Source organism: Gavialis gangeticus, unplaced genomic scaffold (genome assembly GCF_001723915.1).
Source record: "Gavialis gangeticus isolate Ggan-Ray unplaced genomic scaffold, GavGan_comp1, whole genome shotgun sequence".
Classification (NCBI taxonomy): domain Eukaryota; kingdom Metazoa; phylum Chordata; order Crocodylia; family Gavialidae; genus Gavialis; species Gavialis gangeticus.
The window spans coordinates 49,021,565-49,037,264 of NW_017728992.1; the positions used below are offsets into that span (position 1 = coordinate 49,021,565).

The 15,700-nt window shown below is 40.6% G+C and overlaps 1 protein-coding gene across 2 annotated transcripts; it reads right to left on the minus strand.

The window, feature by feature from the left end:
* Positions 1–235: 235 nt before the first annotated feature.
* RPP40 (ribonuclease P/MRP subunit p40) lies at positions 236–13,993 on the minus strand. Of its 2 annotated transcripts, none has more exons than XM_019522091.1 (8): positions 13,729–13,993; positions 11,098–11,242; positions 9,134–9,202; positions 7,542–7,637; positions 5,730–5,855; positions 3,859–4,057; positions 2,202–2,336; positions 236–1,096 (listed from the first exon to the last, which is right to left on the minus strand). In XM_019522091.1, exons 1-8 carry the CDS (start codon positions 13,852–13,854, stop codon positions 898–900), a joined length of 1,095 nt encoding a protein of 364 aa, XP_019377636.1. In that variant the 5' UTR covers positions 13,855–13,993; the 3' UTR covers positions 236–897. The 2 variants fall into 2 exon arrangements, with proteins under 2 accessions (XP_019377636.1, XP_019377642.1); XM_019522097.1 differs by having other exon boundaries at positions 11,098–11,205; positions 13,729–13,817.
* Positions 13,994–15,700: the final 1,707 nt, after the last annotated feature.

Here is a 15,700-nt window from a genome sequence, read left to right on the forward strand (position 1 = left end):
TTTGTGGACCCATGGATAGCACCAGAGACCAAATAACACAGCTCCACGGGCCAGATCTGGCCCTACCTCCCCCACAACCCCATGCACCCCATTGGCTTCATGCTGCCTCCACCCGTCCCAGTGCATGTAAATTGGGAATTGTTTTGAGCACCCCTGTTCTAGTACACCACCTGTCCTGTCAGTAAGTCATAATATTTCTTTTATATGTAGCTTTTCTGAAAGATCAAGCTTCTGTATTGATGCTAAATGACAAGGATTGCTCTCCTCCCTCCCTTCCTCAACAGATATAGTGAGTCTGTGGCTTCTGCTCTACTCTGCTGTGTGTATAAGAGATCTCCCTGCTTTTTAAAAAAATAAGTCTGCTTTTCTGTTTCTGTCACTAGACAAGCTGGATGTCTCAAGATGAAACCTGGGAGCTTTTTATGGATCTTACAATACAGAGATGGGTGCAAAGCTCTTTAAGGATTCAGCTCCAAGTATTTTAGTTAAAATAGGTAAACGGAAATAATTTAAAAACCATCAATATAAAAATCACTTTTCTCTCAGGCAGGCTTTACTATCTTGGTATCTGTCACGTCATAATCCTACTAAGTTCACTAACTACCTAAGACTCTCCCTCGTTGGACAAAACTCAAATTTCCATTGTAAAGCAACAAGCAGGAGGGATTGTTTGTTTTCTTTCTTTTAATTTGAAAGCCTTTCAGAAAGCTTCATTCATTATAAAGAAGCAAAGGTCCTTGTCTTCTTTTGTAGATGATCTTTAAGAAATGGTAAATAATAAACAGATATATACATGTCCTTTCAAGAGTTAAGCGGTTGAATGATCATCATATAAGCATATCTTATCAGACATCATTACACTCTTTTTTGGATCAAAATTTTCCTGTGGGCAGAATGTTAAGGTGGACAATCATCATTGGCTCCAACAGCCATTTGAAGCCAGTAGTCCAAGCTCCTAAAAACAACAAAATTGTACAAGTTCTCTCCTCCCTTTTGGAAACCATGTTCATTTTCTCTCCAGGAAACAGGGCTGTCTGCAAAACCATGCACAGTTAAGGTCACCCATTGGGCCAGTTTGGGTTCATCAAAATAAGAACTGGAGAAAGACAAAAAGTTAATCACTAATTAGAACAAAACAGTGAGTTCCATGAAGTAGTACAACATAGAAGAGGATGACTTTAAAGACAGACGAAGCCACTTAATGAAAATTTATGACTACGTCAAATAATCAGTGATTTTGTTTACAGAAGTGTGGGATGCCTATAACATAACAAAAAGTTTACTGGAAAAAACATGTATTTTTTGTATATACTGTTTTAGAAGGTACATATGGAAAGCACAGAGATGTGGTTTTCCAGCAGGACCACTTATGCTTTGGTTGTCCTTCATACAGTCTGTTTTGGTTTATATTAAATTATTGAAGAGAAAAATCTGTTTTAAGGTATTTTAACTTATGAATTTCTTTAGATATTAAAAAGCTAAAAAGAAAAGAAATATGAGACCAAAATGAAAATGAAAAAGGCTGGATCTTTGAAGGTATTGTGCCCTACTTGACATGTGTAGCTGTAGGCTATCCACAATATTAGAAATATTTGTTATTTAAACAGAAAACAGCTTTTCTGAGGATTGGCTTTATTTGCAAGTGGGATAGCACAATAATCCAGAGTAGAAAACATATGGAAAGAAAACGTAGCCAAGCTGTTTTAAAGGATTAAGACTTCTGCCACCAGAAGGGAAACAGACTGCAAATCATAAACTAATATTAATAAAGGTCAGGCACTGATCAATGGTCTTAAGCAAAGACAAGCAGCCAAGAGCTTTTACATTCTAATCCCACCTTGTTGTCAGACTTGTCATGTAAGATTTGAAACTCTGGCCCTGACTTGTCCAGAGTGATCGAGGTGACATACTGTGGACCTGATTTTCAGAACTGTGATGTTTCTGAGCTGTGGGTGCTCTACTTTTAAAAAACTCAGGACATTGATCCCCTCAGGCAGGGCCTTCCCAAATTCAACATTACATGATATTCTGGCCTCAACCGTTATGCCTCATTTTCCTTATAAGCAAAAATAGAGATGATGCGCTTTGCTTATTGATGTTGTCAGGGAAAATGAGTATTTGTAAAACATTTTCAAGGTGAAAAGCATGTTTTAAAGAAAGTGCAAATGCTATAAAAATGACATGCATCTGATGTCCCTTACCAGAGCTGATCCAGTAACTGAATTATCTTCTCTGGAAGTATGAACCCAGTGATTGTGCACAAATAAGCTTGGTCCATCATAGTGCTGGGCTCAGGGCAGCAATAAGTTGATACAAAACTAAATGACTTGTTGTCTCTGAAAACAGAACACAAGTGAATGAAGAACTGCCAAGCCTCCTGTGCTAATGCCTCCCATTTTCCAGCTTATGCCACACATGCAGTGCCTAAACAACGGCTGAAGTGCTTCTGCCCAGACATTCAAGCTAGAAAGCACGAACACAGAATTGGAAGTGGCCTCCCAGGCCATTAAGTCCAGTCCCCTTATCTGTAGGCAAAAACTGACCCAAAGATTGATAACCCCTGCACATCACAGAATCCAGAAACCAAGAATGCCCTACACACAGAAAAAAGGAGCAGAGACAAAAACAATGGCAGAGAATTTTAATTGGTTAATGTGCTTAGAAGATTTTAAGAGGACTGTATCCTATGCCACAGAGTAGGGGTCAGAAACCTGTTAGTAGAGGCAGGCTGCCCATTGCAACTCTACTGTAGCTGTGGGCAGATTTCTAGCTGCCATTTCAGATGACCATGCTCTGTAAGGAGAGTTGTTCTCTGGCCCCGCTGTAGCTTCTGTTTACTGTTTCCATCAACAATTGTGATAAGCGAAGATTTGGAGCAACTAATTTGGTAATGAGGGTGTAGGAGGTGGGAGGGAGGGAGGGAACAGAGAGCTACCCTCCATGCACCTGGAGTGACAGCTGGATCAGTTGGTGATTGGTAAAACACAGGCTGGAATGGATGGAAGAAGAGAAATCAGCTGGCTATTCTTAAAAGAGAGACCAAATCAAACCTTTGCAGAACAGATCCAATCTCTTCGTAGACCCAACCTGGCCTGCAGGGGCATTGGATCTGGCACGTGGAGGTTCAGTGGTGTTCCAACAGTGGATCCGGGCAGTGGACAGCTGCTGAACACCAGGGGGTAGAGAGCTCTGCCCTCACTGTGGTCACCAGGGAGAAGTGACAGGCAGCTAGGCTGGAACACCAGTCAGCCTTGAAACCAAGTAAGGCTGTTCTGGCCCATGCTCCAAAACATTGCAGACTGTTCCCATAAAGCAAGGCAAAACTCTCTACAAGTCCTTGTCTGATAGCAAAATCCCCACTCTTATCTGGTGGGAAAATTCCTTGCTGCCCCCAAAATTTGGTGAAAGGTTTAATCCTGAGCAGAAAGTAAAGATCCTCTAGCCAGGAATTTATGACATTTCTAAATACTGGCAGGAATACTAACACTTCCCAATCAAATCTCCAGCCTTAGCTGTAGCCAACATCCAGTGCTTCAAAATGTGGCAAAAAGGAAAAAAAAACCAAAACCCAGAAGCCAATGAAGTATTCATGAAAGGGGAAAATAATCCTTCCTGGCCTGTGCAGGCAACTAGCAAATGCCATGAAACATGGGCATGCCAGACACTTACCTCTACATCCCACCATAGGGACTGCCAATACTTGAATCCACATGCCACAAAGGTTGACTGTTGAACCAAGAACTCACTATAATGTCATGCTATCCTTTCTATAAATAGTTCATTCATTGTTACATTGATTCAAGTCACAGCATGAATTTTTAAGGAATACTTAAGATCAAGACAAGTTTAGTTACTTACAATTCAACATTACTGAAGACAGCACCTAGCCATTCAAATAGTTCCTGTGCACTGCATGATTCTTCTGGCTTTCCTTGCAGTTCATTGCTATCCAGCACTGGACATTGCAAATTTCTTAATGTGCTGAATGTTATTTTTGGCTGATGAGCCTGTATTTGGTGTTTGGAAAAGTATGACATCAATGTTGATCCATCAGCACCTTAACAACACACATGCCACAGAGAGTTATTATAACACTGCAACACAAAAGGACCATTTCATACCAAATAACTCTGAAACCCCTACCTGTATTTGTAAATGGAAGATGTTGTGCAATGTTACCCTGAAATTTAAACTGCTTAGTGCTGCTTATTTATCCTGTGCCAAAGCCTTACAGTTTTCATCTTCTCCCTCCTTTTTTGGAAACAAAGCACTGTTTTAGGTCCAGTTACCTTAAGCAAGCCAAGCTGGCAATACATATATAATTATACTTATCATGAGAAATAATTAAGGCAGTTTTAACTGGACTAGTACAAATTAAACCTGAATTAGAGATCATCATCAAGTATTCATGGGTTGTTTCCAAAGAAAAAGAGATATGAAAGGAGAACTGATTTAAACATTTCTGCTCACTCTTGATCTGTGAGATTGTACATGGAGAATCTGACCATTTCACTGTTAATAATAATAGAAATTACAGATTTGGAGGCTTTCATAGTAGTGTTTTACAAACAGAACACCACCAATTACTAACATTTTGTTTTGAGAATCTGGGATCTTTTCTCCTCCAAAACATCAAGATACATGAATACACTTAAAGAAACATTAAAAATGGGAAAAAGATCATTTAATAGCATCTGTGCATACACTTTGAGATCCTTCACTAAAAAATAAAACATCTAAGTATAAAGACCTCAGACAAAGTATCCTCCCTCTGAAAAAAAGCTGCAATCCATTCGTAAAGATGCTCTACAGTGGCCACAGAGTGTTCGCATTCTACATGCCAGGAGCAGTGTCAACCTAACCCAACCCCCTGGGCTGGATCCAAACTGTGGGGCTCCTCACAGGCCAGATGCAGTGGTAGGCCAAGCAACAGCACCAGTGGAAGTTAACACAGCCCACCACTCAGACACATCCCCATACCCTAGATTTCAGTGGTGTACTCCACCCCTTGCTCATCTCACCCCTCTAGGGGTCCCAAGAACCAGAAAAAGAGATCTGCGAGCTGGATCTGGCCCATGGGGTATGCGTTTGACACCCTGTGCTAAAGGAATACATCAGATCCCCAAAACAGAGGGAATAGGAACAATCCTCTCCCAAAAAAACTTTCCATTTGGGGAAACATTTTGGTCACTAAAAAAAAAAAAAATTCTCCCCAAAACTGAAACGTTTTAATTTGGAAATGCTGCTGCAGTGCTTTATACTCTTGTTGTCCTATATGAGCCAGATTCTCTGGTTGAAGTATATGTTCCATAATGTCTCCTCTCTTGAACAGGGAAGGCAGTGCATCAAGGAAATCCTCAGTTATAGGAGACAAATTCAAACTAGGCAGCCTGGCCCACATTGCTAAGGCAACTGAGCTATGACTCTCATGAGTTGGTGTGGCAGCACTTTTAAACTGAAATATTTGTTAGTTCTTAACTCTGCAGTGAAAACTTTTTTCCCTCCATCAAGTCAGTTTTTTCACCACTTATAGAAAAGTCAATACTGAACACAGACTGGCCATGTCAATATTAAACATCAAACTACACTTGCAATATTTTTTCCTCTCTCTCCACCTTTGAGACCACATCATTTAGTGCTGCTTTTTAAAAAGCTAGGAATATTTCCACTAGGAATATTTAATTTTACGTCCACAGCTACCTGTTGGTGGCAGTGTTAATTGTTACTACCTGTGTGATGCCAGGACAGTAGAAAATCAAATTCCAAAGGTTTCTTGTCTCTTAAGGCCCAAAGAACTCTTTTATATTTCTTGCTATCAGAATGAAAGGCTGAGTCAGTCAAGTCAATGGTTATAACTGTAACAGATAAAAAGGCAAATTTTACTCAACCAAGTTCACTCTACATAGTCAGATCCTGTAAACATTACAAGAATACTATAACAGTATTTTTTTTTCTTTTAAGTCAATCCCTGCTGTTTAGAGAAAACATTAAAAACTGCTAAACAATACAGCTACGGCCCTTCGTTTTATAAACATTTTTCTCTGAATTTTGGTGCAAATGACAATGATGCTGTTCCTTGGTAACATCTCTGCTTGTTCCTGACTATCACTGTTCAGAAAATCAAGGACTGTTTAGATTAGTGCTGCTCAACTTCCAGCCCACAGGCCAGATCCAGTCCTCAGAGCCATTTCATCTGGCTTGCAGGGCTCTCCATGAGTCTGGAAATTTTATAGTGGAAGATCAATGGCAGCCTTAATTGCTGCTCTCACAGGAAGCCAGAAGACACAGCCAGACCCCTGTGCTAGATCATGCCAGCCTCCGGTGGGTCAGCACATGGGGTCACTTCTCAGCTGGGTCTGGTCTGCAGGGTTGAGCCACATGCAGGATCAGGCCAACATGCAGGATCACACCCACAGGCCAACTCCGCACTCAGGATCCAGCTCACGAACCAGCCCATACCACACATCTAGCTTGCAGGGCCAAAATGTCAAGTACCACTGCTTTAGTTAATGGCTTTCTAACATTACAGTGGATGCAGCTCACTTTTGAGAAGGGAATGAAGAAGAAAGGGGTGTTCCACCAAAAATATGCTTTTAAAAAGAATTTGAGGCAATAATCACTGCATTTAAAAAAGGATGCTATAGCTTTCAACATCCGCAAAAGTTGTAAGCAAGAGTTGCAGCCCTGTTTCCATTCTGAGTCTGTTTCCTCAGAGCCTCTGAAGGAATTTTAAAAGAGGAATTTTTATTCATTCATTTTATGGTATATGAATTGCAGTTATAAAACTATTTACTATAGTGCCACCAAGTGTTTTCATGAAGATAACTTTCAAAGTACATCTGGTTTTGAGTGAATTTTTGTCTGTAGTTACCTAGAAGTAAGTAGCATTTTGAGATTTGGGGAAGTTGGGGGCAGGGAAATTAAAGGGCAGAAACTGATATAAAACACAACACTCTAAACACATCCACAAGGCATCTGCCAAGAACTTCACAGTTTGTTCAGTATGCAAGGCATGGGGGCTATAGCAGAATCAATTTGCTTCAAAAAGATTTTAAGGACATCATAAACGCATGTAACATATTTTTCTTTAAAAAAAGGATCTCTTAGGCTTGGGTTCTTCACTGCAGTATTTTAAGCTTTCTACAAGTTCAAATGGAACAAGTGGAGAACCTTAGTATTTTTACTACAAAGACAGAGGCATCATACATATTCCAAAAATGCTGAAGTTCTACACTTGCACAATACAAAAGACCGGCAATTGCAAAATAAGTTAGGGAACACAGAAATTAATGTTCTTAAAGTAGCATCTACAAGCTTACACACGTTAAAAATATTAATGTAGTCCACTTTTCCCATTTGAACTCTTATTTTTACTTCATTGTTTCTTGAATAGTTCACATATTTCTCTCAATTGTCTCAGTACCTGTATTTATTCTTTCAAAGATTAACCAGCTTTACGGGACCTGAAGATTATGGCTGGCATCATATTAGAGAACTCTGCAGACATTGGCATGGATGCTGCTAGTGTAAACAGTACTTACTATATCTCATTACTTTTTTGCCAGAGTACCGAGATGGATGACCCTGTAGTCCAAGTTCCTCATAAGTATCCTTGTCCACAGATATAATTAGTTTTCCTATAAACAATAAGAATTGTATTAAAATATCAATACTCTTCCAATAAGCTCCCTTGTAAGTATTTGGAAAACCTCAAACTGTATAAAATTTAGCCACGGGTCACTGCGGTACTGATGTAATCTAGGCCCCTTTAGTTTCTGTTAAATGGATCACACAGGTTGACCCTGAAAATAACAACTAGATTCTTGCTGGTTATCACAGTATGTCTTATGGCTAGTAAAAATAAATCCAAAATAAAGTATTTCCTAAGTAATGCACACCTTCCTTTTGTAATTGTGCCATCTTGTACTCTTATCAACCTCATTCCCTACCATTTGTTACAATCATTTGTTGAATTCAGTACTCAGCTATCATCCAATTTTGCTAACTCACACACACACATGCTTGAAATGTTTAAGCACATGTGTTGTTCAATAGATTTCAATGGAACTACTCATGTGAGCAATGTTAAATGTATGCTTTAAGCGTTTGTAGGTTAGGTGCGCATAGCGAAAACTTTGTAACACTGAATGTGTCTTATTGTGTCTTTGTATTTAGCACAATGGAGCCACAATCCTGAATGTGAACTTTGGACACAAAAATAAATAATACTGTTGCCAAAATCACCCCCAGTAACTAAGGAAAGGATAGACTGTATAATAACTGTATTTGTTTGTAATATTTACACCAAGGTAACACAAAGTAACAAGCAGAATCAGGTCATCAATTTCTTAGAGTCTGTTTAAACGCACGGTAACACAATCCTTGTCTGAAAGAGGTTACATGAGGAATCTGAATTTAAATGACTTTCAGAGAAGAAGTGTTACTTTCCCGCAACTCAATTATGACATTAATAAGAGATCAAAAATGTATTCGTCTATAAATACATTTACATTTTTATAGTAGTCAATATAATATTTATCAGATAACACATATATCATGAGGGGTTTGGAACAGTTACCTAAAACAAAGCTCTTCCTTATCTTCTCCAATGTAAAATGCATCTGAGAAAAAAGCTTTATTATAATATTCTGAGGGAGGTATCACTGAACTGTTTCTTAAAGTATTTTGAGAAATGTTAAAACAGTACTTACCAATATGTTTTAAAGGGGAACTGTCAATTCAAATTTGGTTTAGATTTCAGAATTTGTAGAAAACAGATTTTAATTAGATTTAGGACCAGCAGAAATGCTTAACTCCAATGGAAAGTTTTCAGACAAACAATCCTCTGGAGCATTTGCAACTGAAGGGTTGCAGTACTGACTGTTCAAAATAAATACAAACTAAACTAACTTTCTTGACCTTCACTGTCCAAAATGAGAGAAATTAACTAGGTTAAACATCAACGTCAGGTGTAACTCTTGTATAAGATGTTTAATTTTAATGATGTATTATTAATAAATATCTGTTAAAGTATAATATTTTTCAATTTTCAGCATCCCCTAAAAACAAAACAACAATGCTACTCTAAACATCACATAATACCCTATGTATTGTAAACAACATGGATACTTACCCGTTGGTAGTAGAGCAGCAGTATTATCTTGATCAATTCTTGTGTTGTATGTAAGAGCATAGCATGAACCTTTAACACAATGAAACAGTAAATTGAGTTCACAATTTTCTGAGAAAAAATATACCAGCAATATTTAAGGCAGATTCCTCTCAAGGTAATAAAGCCTGCTAGTTGCTCTTCAGATCTTGTTTAATTCCTGTACTGCTGGTAATTCATTTTCCCTCACTACAATGGTATTGCTTCTATAAAAATTACAATCACATTTATTTTCAGGAGTTCACAGCACAGATTAAGTTAATTCTAGACACAAGCTTGAAAGATGCCATTCAACCAGAAATGCCTCTCTTTTTACCAATTTAGAAAAAAGTGTTAGTCCAGCCTGTTCTCAGCTATCAACTCACACTGAAAAATAAAGAGGAAAATATCATTACAATTATGTGCATTTTGCAGCCTTTCCTGCCACAATCTGCTTCATGTTCTAAAAATCAAGGGTATGATCCTGTAACCTTGAAACAGGAGTATCTCCACTGATTTCAATAAAACTGCTAGGATCAGAAGCACTTACGAGAATAAAAGTAGCAAGAAAAACCCTGAATTTAGCAGGCAAGTAAGCTTTAATGGAGGGACACCTACAGTGTCTTTTTGTGTCAGCTTGTTTAAAAAATATATACATATATATATATAGATATATAGATACATAGATATATATAGATATATTGCTCCGAGAATTAGTTTTGAGATGCAGGGAAATTTTTAGCATTAAGAAAGCAGTGGACAAGCATGGAGATGTGCTTTGAGTGGCTAGAGTGTCATCAATATACTTTTTCTTTAGAAGATTAAACATCAAAACCAGGAGGCGCATTGTTCCACCTTTGATGATCACAGTAGAGAAAGGAATAAGGGAAGAATACATCTCAAAGCACATATTTTTATGTACTCTTTGGACCTAGAAGTTTTTATTCCCAAGTAATATTTCTATGATGGTTTTTATGCAAAGATTTAGACACTTGCATTATTACAAACTCATATGGATAAGAGTAAATTAAGTCATCTCTAGGCTGGAAGAGAGCCATCATTAAACAATCACAACACCTTGCAAGAGTGCACAATACAAAGCAAACCATAACTAATACCCAATTAAAATTATAAGAGAAATCTGCACTGGCAGATCATGAATACCCAAATGGAAATGAGTTGGAACACAAAGGCCAATCTTCCTTCCCTTTCTTTTTATGACAAATGCCATGGGTCTTACACATGTTCACCTTTTGCTATTCCCAATAGGGTCTCATCTCCCAAACTGGGACTTTTTACATCTCACTGTCCCCCACTCATATATAAAACCACTTAATGATTCTTACCTCAAAACTCTCTAAGGCAAGAAAACAAAGTATTAATAGCTGAAATCTTGGAATCCTTACTTTTAAAGGACATAAAACATTACTCTCTAGTGGCTCTCAAGATCATTCCCGTTAGAACTGTGCAGGGACAGTGTGCTGTAAAGGACAGAAAAATAAATGCTTTCAAGGAACAGTGTACCTTTACAAGCACTGGTCTCAGGGTGCTAGCCAGAAAAGATCTATTAATCTAACTGAAGTACAGAAGTCTCTTTTTCTCTCACCATTAAAAAAAAAAATTAAGGAAAAACAATTACACAAAAGCCAATGCGCACTGACTTGCTGACTCTCCTCTCCTCTTCCTGTCCACTTTTCTTACCATTTCTTTTACCAACCTCTTCCTCTGCATTATGATAGCTATACAAGTACATATACAAGTGAACAGAAAGAAAGAGAGATGATGGGACTGATACAGACTTCTACTCAAATACTTTTCTCCCTCTGCTTACAAATAACTCTCTGAACCAAGACTACCCCCCACAGAAACTAACAAAAACATGTTTTATTATTAAAAAAAACAGATAACACCTTATTTGTTTGTCTTATTTGTTTTAAGCTCTCCTTTACCTGTCTTTACAAATGCACTGATAAATTCCTGTGCAACCAATTCATGAAGGGGTAAATTCTTCACCAGGTAGTACTCTCCCATATCTGCGGTAACACTTTTCAGAGGTTCTGGAAGCATGCCACATTCAGGAATCAAAAATGACACCTGTTAGGACCATATTTGCAATACACATTAGATGTTACACTCATACATAAAGAAAGGTCTAAAACAGGGCTGGAGGAGAGAGAGGGGGAAAAAAGCAAACACGGAGCTCTTATATCTGGGTGGTTCCCTAATGTGCAAAGTGAAGAGCCAGATTTTCAAAAGCTCATTCAGCATACCAAATGTAGCACTGCAACATGATTTGTGTGTCAGAGACTTTGAAACACTGCAACCTGCGGGCCAAAAATGGATTAAGTTTAATTATAAATTATAGAAAGACTTTCCCCAAGCAACTGTATGTCCCTTGAGGATGTTTCTCCAAAATGCTTATAAAACATTCAGTGAAACAATATGCATACCAATCAATACTGTAATCAGTGGACATCTACTTTGCAGCGGACAGCAAATATGGAAGCTGGAATAGCGTGTGGCACCACACAGAAGTAAAAACAACTTTATCAATTGGGGGAGGAGGGAAAACCGGAGTAGAGAAGCAGAAAATAAAGAAGATACCTGAATTTAGACTACACAAATGTGCACTTTTCATATTATGGGCGGTGTAATCAAGTGTAAGCGTAATCAAGATTGATGCAGTGCACCCGAGCAAGGTTAGGCAAATCAACCACAATATCTTGAACTTGTCACACTTGCTAGCATTTAAAGAAAAAACTTCAAAGAAATAAAGCATCTGTGTTTTAATCTGCCATTTTATTATGTGAATGCCATATTCACAAGGCTACAGCAACCACCACAGGCACGGTTTCAAAGCTAACTCCATACGGTGGCTTCAGAGTATATAAAGATTTATTGTGGTGATAATATGGACAACCTGTTGCTCCATTTCACACAGGTATTAACTCAAAACAGGTGGTAGCAGTGGTGATTTAATTCATGTCAAAGCAGGGACAACACAAAGTAAAAACCAAGTGACAGGCACATTACAAATAAAAACAAGCTCTAACATAATTGTTCCAAACAGAATAAGAAAAAACAGATAGAAATGCTTTAAGTCAATTATGTCAGCAAAAGTTTCCCATTAATTTCCTTGAGCCACTGGTATCACAGCCTAAGACTGGGAAAATCTTATTTCCTAGCTGGACAATCAAATTTAGTCTCAGGTGCTCTGAAGGAGCAATGACATTTTTTTTTCTACCCAGACTCCAGGAAATGGAGACTTTCCTATTGGCCTAATCATTTGACTGGCTGCCCTGGTCACTCTCAAACTTCTTAGACCTTTGGAAAGTGCCAGCTCTTAGCTTTCATGTTTTTTGACTACAGAAAAAAACACAGAACTCGAAAAGCCAACAGCAAATCTGAAGGTTTCTGACACTCTGGATTCCTGTCTGAAATATCTGGCCACATCCAGATGAACGCGGACGTGTGGTATGCAGTGCCACAGATGGGTCTACAGCACCACACACTGCACATGCAGGTGTTCTCCACACTGCTACCTTCAAGTGGGGGGGTGGAAATCCCGGGGTCAAAAAAACCCACGCTGAAAAGCCGGATGGTGTACATGGCAGCAGCGCATGCTGCCCAAAACTGGAGCTTGGCTGGCCAGAGCCACACTCCAGCTGCTGGCCAGGTCTCCTACTGTGGCTGCAGCCCCGGGAGGCCCCAGGGACCCCACATAAGGCTGCTGGGGCCAACACAGTTGCTGGCCTCAGCCTCCCCTACCCCACGCGGGGTAACCTGCCACGTGCCAGAGTGCATAGCATGGGCGTTCCCCGGGAACAGGTAGCAGTGGCAAAAGATGTGCTGCTGGTACTTGTCCCCAGAGAAAACAAATTCCTACGCTCATCTGGACTCACCCTCTGGGTTTATTTTGTCACTCGCTTGCAGGCGCTTGCCTGCCAAGCACCGCTAACGCGGTGCGGCCCCCTGAAACAGCCCCAGGCACCCCGACTAAGACTCTCTGAGCCCCTGCTGACCTGTTACATCTGGGCAGGGAGGGCAATTGCTTTGCTCTGGGCTGAAAACACCATGCTGAGTTTGGGTTGGGTTTGGTTTGATTTTTTGGCTTGTCTCCCAGCTCTGCCGCTGGCTTGGACCTTGATGTGCCTCGGTTTTCCTATTTGTAAAATGGGGAGAGGGCCAAGTGCCCAAGCAAAAGCTTTGGGCAGGATATGCCCCCCTGGGCATTAAGTGCACCCAGGGAGAGAGGGACAGGAAATCTTCCTAGGGTTTAATGACAACAATGCATTGCTCTCCCTCAGGAGGAGCCGACAGGCAGAGCGAGTGTGGTGACCTCACAACCTTGCACCTCCATTTTTCTATCTGTAAAATGGGGGCGGGGGGAGCACACAGGCCAAAGCTCAGGCCACTGTCTCATCCCGAGTACTAATGGCATTCACGCACCTAACGGGTGGGGGTCCTTCGAGTTTAATGTGTGATTAACTAATTAACAGTTTAATTACTCTCCCTAACAAGGCCCAGGCGAGCCAGGAGCTACGCCAAGCCGCGAAGCCCCGCCCCCCGCGCGCACTCACGCGGCAGTTGTAGGCGTGGCCCCGCACGCGCGCGGCGTGGCGGGAGCGCTCATGCCGCACGTGGCTCCTCTCGCAGACCAGCAGGTGCCGCGGGGTTTCGCGGAGCCTCCGCAGCGGCGCCGACATGCTGCAGCCGGCGCCAAACCCCCAGCCACCAATCAGGAGCCGGGCCGGGCGGTGTCACCGAACCGGGGCTGGCGGAAGGAGCTCGTGAACTCACTTCCGGCGGCTTTCCTGCGCTTCCCTGCAGCTACTTCCGGGGCTGGCTCTTCTAGGGCGGAAGGCGCCCGAGGGGTGTGCGCATGCTCAGTGGTGCCTGGGGAAGGTGTTGCAGTCATCTTATGCTGAAGGGGGGGATGAGCAAGAGGCATAGGGGCAGCAGGAAGGGGGAGGAGCTGCGGCTGCTTGTGGTCAGCTGGTGGCTGCCTGCCAGGAACCTCATGCAGAGGTTTTCCTGCGCTGTTTAAATGTTATTTATGTGTTGTCCGCCCACACCGCCAAGTATCATTTCCTCCTGGTTTGCAGAATTGCCAGGGGCAAACACTGAGGCATCATCATTCGGGTGAGAGGTTTCTACAATCTAATGAATTTGTCTAATGACTTAATTATTTTCCAAGTCTTGGCTGTAAGCTTGGCTCCAAGCATTGTTCTTGTTACCAATGGAATTAGAAATCTCCTTTTAAGAAGAGGAAGAAAAAGCTGTTTTTCTTGTAATCACTAGACTCCAGGAGCTGGGGATTTGGAAGAAGGATGCAAGAGCTGTGATAAAACCTTAAACCTTGATGATGCTGAAGAGACTCTTTCAAATCCTTATCTGTCTCCAGGAGCTGAGGAAGTAAAGTGCGAGTATCTCAAGTCACAAGAAAATCACTAGAGCTAGCAACATGGAAACTGCAGCCTGCTAAAGAGTTAATTCATCACCTGTCCCACTTAGAGTTAAGGCTATTTTGTGGGGGGTGGAATGGTATCTTCTGTTGGACCAACTGCATGGTTGGGAGAGATTTTGGATGAGTGTTGAAACACAAGGTTTTGGGCAATGAAGAGTTAAACTTTTTAAAAATTTATGTATCATGGTGCTTAAAGGAACTTTGTGTCATCAGTGTGAGGGAAAGATAAGTTAGCCAAATGCAAAACAATGTCAGAAAAACATGGGTGAGACTGGTGTACAAAGTGTAGAGCTCCTTCCATGATCAATACATTTTTTTTTCTATGGTTAGGCCTGGTTCTTTGTTGCTTTGCCTATCTGCTGTGTGTTTACGCTAGAACATTTTATTTACATTCAAACAATGTGAGTTCATCGTGGATAGATAATATTATCAAATAATTGATTTTGTATTTGCTGTAGTCCTTTCATGCCATGCACATTTATTAGTAGAAGTATCTCTAGCATGGTTCCTACACCATCGCATGGGAAATTCCTCACCCTCTTCACAAACACACACTCACACTCAATGAACACCAATAATGGTACAAGCTGTAGGAAATTCCATCATTCTCTTTCTCGCACACTTTGATAACATTACATCCCATAGGAAACCCCTAGGCACACTGATGATCACCTCATTCACAGAAAGCTGTATTGCTAATACATCCTACGAGATTCACTCATCGCTCTTAAATGTAGATACTTCTCTTTCTACATTGATAGTGGCAGGACATCAGTGTAGGATGTCAGCTGTAGTACAGTAGTAATATAATATCCCCTAGTCCAGCCACTTCAAGCAGGCACTAATAATGAATGAGCCATCCCTCATGTATTCTCATGTCCTGTATTCTAGACAGCAATTAAGAAGTGGTAATTGACTTCTTCCACTCAAGATTCCTCCTGTGAACCAGAAAAAATGGCTGGAACAATTAGGAAGCATGTTTTTTTGCTATTTCAGGAGCCCTGCTGGGTAGAGTCAGAATCCTGAGAGAGATGGTCCTTGGAAATACTGAGCAAATGAGGGATGTGTCTGTCATCTGTGGGATG

Excerpts from the sequence above, each read along its gene's own strand:
- RPP40 (XM_019522091.1), bottom strand. The coding sequence starts at position 13,854 with ATGTCGGCGCCGCTGCGGAGGCTCCGCGAAACCCCGCGGCACCTGCTG. Across the intron at positions 11,243-13,728 it reads GCCACGCCTACAACTGCCGC|GTGTCATTTTTGATTCCTGA; the intron begins GTGAGTGCGCGC and ends TGGTCCTAACAG. Across the intron at positions 4,058-5,729 it reads ACTGTCCTGGCATCACACAG|GTGCTGATGGATCAACATTG; the intron begins GTAGTAACAATT and ends TGTGTTGTTAAG.